The following is a 12,346-nucleotide window of genomic DNA, read 5'->3' as shown; positions in this document are numbered from 1 at the left end:
TCACTGATTACAGTAGTAACCCAGGAAAACTAAAATACATCGCTTATTTGGTAGCCTTGTTGAGTAGGCAGTGTCTCTGAGTAAATCCTGCCAGATTTACAGTTTTTAATCTGTTGAGGTGTTTTGTGAGCCATTTTCCATTTTTCATGTGAGTTGTTCACAGGTCTGTGTACTCTTGTTTGTTCTCTGCATTAGAAATGAAGAGGCAGAGACTTTCCAAAAAAGAATCGTAACTCAAAAGGTCCCCTGCTAGCTTTTTATGGGGATTTTCAATCTGGAGAAGTGGTTGAAAGCTCTAGAAAAAGCTAGTAAGTGGACCCAAATTTAAGATTTTTACGGCTTTCAAGCTCATAAATGCACGCTCAAGAATATTGTTAAATTGAGATGCAGAAACAAGAAATCTCCATGGTTGTTTATTGTTACCAAACCAACATGACAACTTGATTATCTAATTTCTGGTTTGGAAGTCCAAAATAAAAATAAAATATCTCAAAGTGTATTCTCATTTCTACATCTTGATTTACAAAATAGAGGTAAACAAGAAATCTGTATATTTAAATTGTTGCCACTGTCATGCTAATGCAAAAAAGAAGAAGTGACAAATTAAAAAATCTTCACATTCTATATCTGGAAATGCAAGTATTTATATAATTTAAAAATTAAATAAAACATATGAAATTACTATTCAAGGTTAAAGATCAATCATCTTTAAAGAACAATTTGTTATGGTACCTGTGATATGTAGCATCTTGTTTTAAATGTGGACATACAGTAGACTTAGAAGGTGCACAGTTGATGGATTCTCTGGATTTTTGGTGTCAACATCATGTCTTTACACTCTGCTTTTGCAGCCCAGATCCAGGGAGAGGTGGAGCGCATCTTTGAGCTGGCCCGCAGCCTGCAACTGGTGGTGCTAGATGCAGACACAGTCAACCACCCTCTCCAGGTGTCCAAGACCTCCCTGGCACCAATCCTTGTTTATGTGAAGATCTCCTCACCAAAAGTAAGTTTGCTCAGAGAGTACTGTAACAACATGAAGTACATTTTGCTCAACTTGACCTACACCTTCTTTTAAGCTGACCTTTCCACTGTATGTACTAAAGGAACATGATTCTGTGAAATGCCAGCAGTGACTATAACCTTCAGTCTTTCTCCTCCCTCTCTTCATATCATTATTGTGTAGGTGTTGACCAGACTGATCAAGACAAGAGGGAAGTCTCAGACCAAACATCTTAATGTTCAGCTGGTGGCAGCAGACAAGCTCGCCCAATGCCCACCCGTGAGTACCATCTAGTGGCCACTGTGTGAAATTGATGCAGTAGTAGTAACTGTACAGAAAAACAACATTTTATCTTGAATCAATGAATGAATAGCTGGGTTCTTATTATGATAACTGAAATTTCAAGGGCATTAATCTGGTAAATAAAAAAATAGTGTAAATAATGCGTTTGCCTTAAAGTGGAAATACACCTGTGGCTGCTTGAAGTGTATGCAGGGCCTCTGATGCCATTGAGGACAGTGGGGGACACTGTGGATATTTTCTTAAGCAGATCCCAGTATTTTAGACACAATGTTTTAAAATGTGGCAGCTTTTAGGCCAACACAAATATATAAAGTGTTTGAGGGCTTTGAAACACCAAGTCATGTTCTTAGGGTGTTAAAGGTGTATAAATTATGATTAAATAGCAAATAAGTAAATACATAGAATATGAAAAATCCAAATAAAATATATTTAAAGACTGTTTTTGGTGTCATATGTGTATCATAGGTATGTGATAGTATGTTGTTTTATTTAATTTGTTAGAACCACTTACAGTTAATTAATGACATAGTCAAGATCAGCATTCATTTTCCTTATTTAAAAAATATTTTAAAAGCCCTCAAAGAATGCCCAGGTTATTGTATGCATGAGTGTCATTTTTTTCTAAATGACTTTATCGCCTTACATCTGCTTATCTGAATCTTGTTGCAGGAGCCACTCACAGACTTTCTTGATGACCAAAATAGTTATTTTTAGCATTTAAATTCTGTCTCAGTTACAGATTTATCCTGTATCTATTGTCCTAATTTTCCTGTAGGAAATGTTTGACGTCATTTTAGATGAGAACCAGCTAACTGACGCCTGTGAGCACATTGCTGATTATCTGGAGTCCTATTGGAGAGCCACTCATCCCCCAGAGATGGAGCCTACCAACGCACTGGTGGCCCAGCTGGCTGAGAATACACTGCCCACCAGTCCTTCAGCAATACCGGTACATGAAAAACAGACACATATGAGAAATACAAACCACCTAAACAATGAAATGATAGGATGTAATATCATAGTCTCATGGCATCTCATCTCATCCCGCTCATCTCACCCATACAGAAAGTCTGCTGTATGTGGAAAAACTGTTTGGATGTAAATTATGAGTTCATTTGTTTTCATTTATTCATCTAACATTTTCATTTCATTTCTCCTCATCCTTCTCCACTGGAAAGAGGAAGAAATGAAATAGGTCTTCCTCTGGTGAGTGAGATCACTTTCAATTCTACTGTAGTGTTATATTTTTTCACTGTGTTAATAGAGATGAGTTACAATTGTGCCTTCTTTAGGTGTTAGCAAGAAGGATGTGTGTGTAATTAATCAATAAAACACATGAATATACATATTCCTGTTAACAAACCGGAGGCAGAAAATATACTACATACTACATCCCACATCCAAAGGAATCTGTCAGCCCTAGCTAGTTAACATGACACATGGAACTCCAGTAGGAAATGCACATGAAACACATGCAGTAACACATTAACTAGAATACACACACATGCACAAGTGGCAGAGGTTAAGATCAAGAAAGCCCTCCTTATACTGTAATAGAAATGGGGGCATACATGAAATTCTTCCTGTTTGACTAGATACCAGACATTTAGTTTATACCAGGTGTAAGAAGCACATTGCAGTTACCAGCAAAAAAAATCCTTGTCTTGTAATTATGATTTCCATATCTCATAATTATGACTATATCATAATTACAAGAACATATCTCATAATTACAAGAACATATCTCATAATTACAAGAACATATCTCATGATTACAATATCCCAATCTCATAATTATGACAAAAATATCTTGTAAGTAACAGTGTGAGCTGTTTTACTTATAGGTGTCCTCTTCTCACCCATATTTGTGCAAAGCTACTCACCATCTCATTAAAACCCAGGAGTCTAGCCAGATCACAAGATGGAAATAGCTTTTTTTGCACTCCAAGCTGAAAGGGAGGTTTCGTCCATGGGGTATTGAACATTTTACACTTTCATGCACAACTATATCTATATTGCTGGTCATTCCACAAGCTCTCAGTGATTCTAGTTAGTTTTAAACCTTTAAGATAATCTTGTCTGCCTCTATTTGATATGATTATGTAATGAAAGGTTTTTCCCTTTCTTTTTTGGCCTGTTGGTTGTCATAAGTTATAGCAAAGTTAATGATCTTCCATCTATTTTTGACATTTTGTGAAATAGTTGCAGCAGCTGTAAAACAGATGCAGAGAGGCCTGCCAATACTGCATCTGTCTACATGTAATTGCACAGGGCTGCACTGAGTGGTCCAAGGTCCCACGATAAAACTGTACATTACCATCCAAAAATATTCAAATTGCCTCTGGTTTGATTGCCAGTATAGGCACGTAGTGGCCAGCTGCCTCCCTCACAGCAGCTGTGTATGTCTGAACTTGAAAATACAAGTGTGTATTGTGTATTGTGTATACTGTATGTATTGGGAGTATGTATTAGTATGCATTGTGTGATATAGTCGGATGACATTGTGTGTATTTTCCTAGGATGAGCAGAAGAGCAAGAAGTCAGCAGCCTCCAAGAGGAAGGTTTCCCGTGAGAACCACTTGGACCAGGAGCCCCCTTCAGCCCCTGCTCAGGAGCAGAGGGCTGAGGAGGGCCAAACAGAGGAGGAAGAGCGGCTCTTGAGGACTGAACCAAAGAGACCCCAGCACACTCACCACCATCACCATCACCACCACCGCAGAATGGAGCACCGTAGCCAACCCCAGCACAGCCAAACATCTGGTGCTATGGATGTACAGTCAAGCAGGGATTATAACCAGAGGCTTCCCCGCAGGCACCTGCCTGAGGAGAGGGAGGAAGAGGTAGAGGATGTGGTAGAGGAGGATGAAGAAGAGGTTCGCTATAACCACCGAGGCCATAACCATCATCATCATAACAGCAACCACCACCATCACCACCACCACCAACATCAGCGTGGGAACAGCCAGCCACATGTCAGAGAAGACTATGAGCAGGAGCACAATGAGCGCAACCGGCAGCACAGACATCACCAGCATATTCCACCACGGACACACCACACGGATCACAATCCTGTACACAATCACCATAACTATCACCACTACCATGGCAGAGAGAGAGACAGAGACAGAGACAGAGACAGAGACAGAGACAGAGACAGACATAAGGACAGGGAAAGAGACAGAGATAGGGATCGAGGCCGAGATAGAGACAGAGACAGAGATGCACGACAGTGGCACAGGGATTCCTATATACAACAGTGACTGTCTCTACTGTGGGTTGATGCATGGTTCTATGCTGCTCAAGTTATAATGCACTAATGGACGGCAGACTGTGTCATATTTGTAAACCATGTTTCTCCTCATATTTTTTTGCCATTTTTTTTTTATTTCTACCCACTGCCACACACATTCAATTTGTCCTTTTTTACTTTACTAAAAGGACTTTTATCACTTGTATGATACGTTTTGTCTGTCTTATTTTCACCTGATTAATATATGGCCGTATCTGTGTGCATTTTTGCACAAACATTGGTCAATATGAAACTGCCGCAGTCTGTTCATGCACCATTCTGTTCTAAAGTTATGCATTAGTCTTGCAAATGTACGGAAGCTGAGAGCAATCGTTTCAGTAATCTCAAATTCCACAAGAATCTTAAGAACAAGTTCATTTTTTGATAGCTCAAGAAAAATGTTTTCTTGACAATTATTTTCAAAAAACAAAAGGTCCTTTTCACAAGATATCTTCAGGAAACAATCAGTTTTCCAAAGATAACTTAATAATTATCCTGTTTAGAGTTGAAACATTTAATCAATAAGTTAATTGGCAGAAAACTATTCAGCAAATATTGTGATAAATAATTGTTGAATTTCTTTTAAAGGAAAACAATTCGTAACCTGCTCTGCTTTCAGCTACTGAAATGTGAGGATTTGAAGCTTTTCTTTCTTTTATGTCATGTAAACTGAATATTGTTAGGTTTTGAAGTTTGGTAGCACAAAATAAGCCACCTGGGTTCTGAGAAACTGTGATGGAAATTTTTAACTATGTTTGACATTTCATACACTTAACGATTAATCAACATATCAAGATAATAGTCTGCAAATTGATAATGAAGATAAATGTTAGTTATTGACCAAAAAGGTTTATCATGACAAAATAATTATTTTATCCTAAAATCACACTTGTTAATAATTGCAACATTGGCCTCTCTTAGCTTCCGTACAATGAACACATTTTACAGTATACTTTTTGTTTCTACAGAGATGTTTTGTCAAATTAAAATGGTCAAATAACTATGGGGAACAACTGACTATCTGTTTCAGTGTCACATCTTACTCTGCCCCTATGCATTTAAGTCAGATGTGTATCTCTAGAGGCCAACAATTTATTTTAAACATTGGTATGGAAAATATTTTTCTACATGATTCTAAAGGGAAGCCATACTTTGCTTCCTACTTTTCAAAATGGTGTTCAAGCATATTTATTGAATTACATTTGCCCTGTCTGGAAGCATGAATAATATTTTGGTGACACTGACCTGTGCTATATGCTGGATACTCTATGCATCTTCTTGTGATAAAATATATTGCTTGAATACAATCTCTATGCATTTGTACATACTTCATAATTGCCTTGTTAGTTAAACGTTAAAGAGAACCAGAGAGCCTGTTGCACTGTTTGGTAGAACTTGACCTACAGTATTGAGTATGATTGCTTTGATTTGATGAGGCTGACTGTTCCTTTTAAGATTATTTGTTTTGGTTATTTTTGTTTTGTACAGCATTCAGAAGTTAAATTTGACAAATATGCATAATCTTGTTGAAAATCATTAAAAATTTAAAACTAAGAGTGTTGTGTGTTAAGTGGCATATAATTGGAAGAACTTGATTGTGGCAGTGATGCACAAGACATATTCTTTCATGTCAAGCAGACAACCTTTCCATTAAGTCACCTGTGTATAAGTTTTAGGTGCGAAACGTAAAATGAGAATGGGTTCAAAACTAATGCCTTAAATAGTATTTATTTATCATATGACGTAATGCAAAGTGCAGCAAACAGAAGAAACGCAAATCAAATCAATATCTGGTGTGAGCATGCTTTGCCTTTAAAACAGGACCAATTCTATCAGGTTTTTCAATGTACTTTGCATGTAGGTTGTCTAAAGTTCTTTAGTGGATTTAGGCTTTCTCAGATTACTTTTCCAAAATTAAGCTGATTACTTGGTATCTGATTACTCTCCCATATACAGTCAAGCCCGAAATTATTCATACCCCTGGCAAATTTTGACTTAAAGTTACTTTTATTCAACCAGCAAGTTGTTTTTTGACCGGAAGTGACACAGGCGTCTCCAAGAAGATAAAAAGACAATGTACAAAAGGCATCATTGTGGTAAAAAAAATATTTCAGTCAGCTTTTATTTACATTTGAACAAAAAGTGGCATGTCCAAAAGGGGTATGAATAATTTCGGGCTTGACTGTATATATATATATATATATATATATATATATATATATATATTGCTTTGGTTGAGTTTGATAACTATCCTGACGCGCCATCTGATTACTTTCCCAAAAGTAATCTGATTACTTGTCATCAGCACACACTTTTAACACCTTCGAAGTTGTGAAAAAATACCCAACAGACCAATGGAGGACTCCAGAAGACCCACTGATGCGAAAAGAGGCTTCTAGTTTGCTGAATTTCAGCAAAATCTACTTTTGCTATGAGACTGAGAAACGTACTTTACTCTTTGATTTCCATCTTGCAAGCTCAGAATCCATTCTTTGAAAAAATAAAAAAGACTTTGTATTTCTTAGATTGATGCTTTTAACCTCTTAATACACGCCCCTATTTTTTTATGTTGTGAGCCTAAACGACATGCCCAAGTTGTGAGCAGCACAGATCCTACATAGTTTGAGACTCAGATATGTGTCTGGTATCACTGGAAAGGAAACACTCTCAGGATTCTTGTAAAAGAGGTTACAATGATGGGGTTGTTTACTAGCCCATAGGTTTGCCTATACAATTACATGTGTACAGATATTCAGGGACCTCTCAGCGGGATATAGACACAATGAGGCCAGAGTAGGGCTGGGCGATAAACCGAAAATGTATCGATACCGAAATTTACGACAATAACCGATGTCATTTTGCCCATGTCGGTATATTCGGCTTTTAACCTCTTAACGCACGCTGTTCCGTCTATGGGACGGATGTTAGGAGGTAGCCACACGTTCTTCTGAATGTTTTAAACACCAACCCTTAAACATATATATTCATGCCGTACATTGTTGGAAAGCTTAGATTGCCCTGATTCATTCAAGACCACTCACGACTTATATGGTTGCTCACAGCCGTAATAGTATTAGCGGTTAGCTCGGCTAGCCACTCAGCTAAAGTAAGCTAACAGCTATAATGCCTACATACCTTCAAAGTCTTCCCTTTATCCACGACGATCATCTTATGACTCAGGACTTTCTGTACAGCTCGCCAAGTATCCATTCTTGTGAAATATGAAATCCGTTTCCATAAAACCGAAATACTTTCCTCAATATGTCCATGTATTTAGTCCAACACGTAACGTAATAACCAAGGGGGGAGTTGTGGGTTCTCCGAGTGAGGATCACTCAATCTATCTATTTATTTTGCTATAAGTCATATGTCAAGTCGAAGAAGAACCAACCGTGTACCAAAATGCCGAGTGCGTAATGATATGGTTCAACTCTTTTACGCACAGGGCGCACGCCGGTTACGCTTGGAGTTTGTTTATGGACAGCCAAACCTAATAGCTTAGTGTCATACACCGTTGGAAACCTCTGACTATTGGCTAAAAGGTTATCAACTTCATTTCACCGAATATTTCCATAGGCTGGAACAGCTGTCAATCAAATCCATGTCGTCATTGTTGTCGGTCACATGTCCTCATTGGCTTTGGAGACATGTACTTCCTAATTCTAAGCACTGATTGGCTTATGTGTGGTGTCGTCAAAAGCAGGAGAGGCTCACGGTCGTAAACATCTAGTCACGTGTACTCTGAGGTGGACGTACAGGTCAGGAAATGACGTAAACGGACCGTATATGATTTGTTATTTGTGTTATTACGTTACGTGTTGGACTAAATACATGGACATATTGAGGAAAGTATTTCGGTTTTATGGAAACGGATTTCATATTTCACAAGAATGGATATTTGGCGAGCTGTACAGAAAGTCCTGAGTCATAAGATGATCGTTGTGGATAAAGGGAAGACTTTGAAGGTATGTAGGCATTATAGCTTTTCTCACTTAGCTGAGTGGCTAGCCGAGCTAATCGCTAATAGTATTACGGCTGTGAGCAACCATATAAGTCGTGAGTGGTCTTGAATGAATCAGGGCAATCTAAGCTTTCTAACAATGTACGGCATGAATATATATGTTTAAGGGTTGGTGTTTAAAACATTCAGAAGAACGTGTGGCTACCTTCTAACACCCGTCCCGTCCCGTAGACGGAACAGCGTGCGTTAAGAGGTTAAATGATCAGATTTAATGTAATTCCCTGGAGATAACAAGAACTGTAGTAAATAATTTGAAAAGTCTTAAAACTATTTTTAAATAATCAATTATCAATAGCAGAGCCTGATAGGAATTCATATTTTATGACATAATTTATGTGATCTTCAAAGAAATCTGTAAAGCTTAATGTAAGGATAGTGTGTTCTTGTTTCACAAATATTCTTGTTTGACAATACCTGTGGGGTTGAGAGACATTCAGCATTGCGGTCTAGTTAGGGACTGAGCTGAAAGGCAAGTGTGCCAGGAATCCAGAGGAGTCCTGCCCTTGCCTGGAGGCAAGGACCCTATTGTTTTTGTGTTGTTTATTATTATTATTCTACCGCCTCTTCGAGCCTTAATTTGACCCCCTAAACCTGCTCTAAAACTCACCAAATTTGGCAGGCACATCAGGTCTGGCGAAAAATGCGATAAAATGGAAATACAATGTCAAGCTCTCTAGCGCCACCAACACTAAAACGGCCACTACGCCTGATAGGAAGGACCTAGAAAGATCAAACCAAAACTCATTTTTTTGTCTTATCAAGACCTACAAATCACACGCTGACACCCTTGACCTAAATCCAACAGAAACGTTATCTTGTACGAGGGCGTTCATCATGTGGCCTCAAACTTAAATAGCTGACTTAGCACACCCTGCTGAACAAAAGTTCTGAACAACTTTGTCATTACTCGTCCGGTTTGGATTTTAGAAGCTCTCAAAGGTAAAGTGCCCACAATGAATGGGAGGAGAGTCTAATGCCACTTTGACCCTAAATTTGAACACCTAAACTTGCTTCAGGACTGACCAAATTCATCACGCACATCAGGTCTGGCCATTAATTTAATTTCTGTTGTTCCACACACTATTTTTTAAGATATCATAATGGTGACTTTTTTTGTTTTTTCCATTCAGTTTATCCATTCCCTCATTTGGTTCATGAATACTGTTCTGCTGCTAACACAAGCTAATACAGTAGTTTGACCTACGTTACATTCAAACGACTTAACACTTGATGCAGTGCTTGATGCTGAAAGAAGGCTCACTTGATTACGTTTAAATTTTAATTGAGAACTACATCCATTGAAAACAAATGCTTTGGAGTTAATTGGGTTAAGATACTGTATGGATGAAGGCATTTAAAAAAAATCTAAAATCTAAAATCTAATCTAAAAATCTAAATCACTCAATACATGACCAATTGCATTGCCCCCTTATTGTTTCTGGCAGCCCCCTCAAGTATATCAGGCTAAAATTGGGCCTGTTTTGGGTCAGTGCAGTCACCTTGATACTACTACAATTTGTAATGTAAGTCACATAGCAATTGTTTTTTGTTGTTGTTTGTAATTAAAATAAGTGTATGGATTGAATTATTTAGGTTGCATTACTAATGTAGGTATACCACATTTTTTTAAGTTGATTTTTTTGTTTAGGTCTGTCCAAAGCTCTATAACATGCTAAACAATATGCTAGATGAGTAGTAACTTGTTAGATAGGCCAACTGGAAATCAGACTTGTGTTGTAGTAAAATCCTTAAGGGAATCATTAGAGCATTCTCTGCTCATAATGTGTTTATAAACCTTTATCTTGGACTAATTAGCATTGGGTCAGAAGTACAACTAGGCAATCTAAAATTAAAGAGGGTAATGTTCTGTAGCAGCTTATGTTTATTGTAATTCATAATAAAAATCCAGTGTCATAGCCTTACAATTGTGTAAGCCTGAAACAGTAAGCATAAAAGCCTGTCCTCTCCTTTTGTTTGGTGGTTTCTATTATATGCAAAGTGTGACTCAGGCAGTAGTCTAAGCCTACGCTGCATACAGTGTCTAAAAACTCTTATAACAGCTGTAGACTTCTGACAGCCTAATGTTGCAGGTGCAGTGCAGACTCACTGTGCAATAAAATAACAATCACTGTTATCATGAAAATGTGTGGAGTGTGCAGTGGGTTTGCTAGTTGCTTGTGAGAGTTTCTTCATTCTTCTTTTAATTTAAGCTGTGCTATAACTTGAAAACTGTATGCTAGTGTTGGAAAGTAACTAAGTATGTTTACTCAAGTAACTGTACTTAAGTACAATTTTGAGGTACTTGTACTCTACTGTTTCCATTTGATATTACTTCATATTTCCACTATTTTTACAGGGAAATATTGTACTTTTTACTCCACTTTTATTTGACAGCTGTTAGGGAACTTTCCACATTTAGGGTCAAGCATGGACCTTAACGTCACAGTAAAGGCCATACTAAAATCCTGGCAGAGAGACAGAGTCAGAGGATATGATTGTCTGACTCTGTAAACCCACAGATGAGTTACTGTGTTTCCTTGTTTGTGGAATAACGAACTAATAGGCTAATTCCATTACTGTAGATGCATTGAGCATTTATGGGCATAAAGTATTCGTGGTATTACCTGTAAAGGCTTAAAGACTTTCCTCAGAATCGTGGTGTCATCATGCATCAAAGGGGTGTATTGATAATACTTTGATTCTCATTGGCCAAGCTTCAATAAATATTTTCGGCATAAGACATCCTGGGCTCCTGTACACTTTCTCCACTGCTAAGGTTAACCATTGACAAACAAATCCGCGATAACAACAGCTTTGTTACTTTTCAGATGAAGATTTGACACAATGGATAATATAACATGCTTTTAAAATACAACACATTGTTAAAGATGAAACCAGTGGTTTTCAACCTTTTTGGTTTTTGACAAATTAGTAAAAGCAGTGTGTATTCAAGGTCACATTTCAGATGTCTATGAGTTGTCTCCCATTAATGATATAACAAACCCCTCAGATTTAATTTTTGGAGGGACCCAACCCTTTGGCTGGGAATCACTGAACTACACAAGCTAGCTGTATATAAAGTAGTTAAAACTAGCTCCACCTCCAGCAGCTACAACAGTAACATGTTGATTAGACACTGATGTCAGTATTAATAATCTAATGATGTCACATATAATAATATATAAGTCTGAGGGACCAAATCACTACTTTTACTTTAATATTTATGTACTTAAGTAGAACTTTTCATGCTTTTACTAGTAATTGTGTATTTTTTACACTGGCTTTTTATTCAAGTATAGGATCTGAGTACTTCCACCATTATTGTATGCCTTGTAGGCTATAGTGTCCATGGTCCAATCCATACAGAGACATATATGTGATACGTTTTGTATGTGTAGTCTGTGTGTCTGTGTGTCCTTTGTATCTCCAAATCATGCTGAACTCAGTAAGCTCTTCCCACTTTTTTAGTGGTCCAATCAAATGTGAAAGATTTGATTTTAATCTCGCAACTGTACACCGCTGAAATATTCTGTTACATTCTGTCACAGTACAGGAGATAAACATGCTTTAACTTCCGTTTCACTGGGGCTTGAATACATTTTTACATTTTCAGTTACAGCTCTGTAACGCATGTTGTTATTGAGAAGTAAACCTGTTGCTTTTACAACTGTTTCAATTACCCATGAACACTGCCTTCAGGTAGACATCGCCCTCTAAGAGTGATGTCCTCATC

General features: G+C 37.6%; 1 protein-coding gene across 1 annotated transcript in view; it reads left to right on the top strand.

Annotated features, from left to right (window-relative positions):
- Positions 1 to 4,605, top strand: part of cacnb2b (calcium channel, voltage-dependent, beta 2b) — a 32,346-nt gene extending 27,741 nt beyond the window's left edge. The window contains exons 11-14 of the mRNA XM_053330747.1: positions 852 to 1,003; positions 1,184 to 1,279; positions 2,079 to 2,252; positions 3,823 to 4,605. Of these exons, the coding sequence (XP_053186722.1) occupies positions 852 to 1,003; positions 1,184 to 1,279; positions 2,079 to 2,252; positions 3,823 to 4,563 (1,163 nt within the window). The 3' untranslated portion in view covers positions 4,564 to 4,605. The remainder of the gene's footprint in view (positions 1 to 851; positions 1,004 to 1,183; positions 1,280 to 2,078; positions 2,253 to 3,822) is intronic.
- The last annotated feature ends 7,741 nt before the right edge of the window (positions 4,606 to 12,346 follow it).

Source organism: Scomber japonicus, chromosome 12 (assembly GCF_027409825.1).
Source record: "Scomber japonicus isolate fScoJap1 chromosome 12, fScoJap1.pri, whole genome shotgun sequence".
NCBI classification, from domain to species: Eukaryota; Metazoa; Chordata; class Actinopteri; order Scombriformes; family Scombridae; genus Scomber; species Scomber japonicus.
Note: the sequence above shows the minus strand (reverse complement) of the source record. Positions and strands in the feature narration are given on the sequence as shown.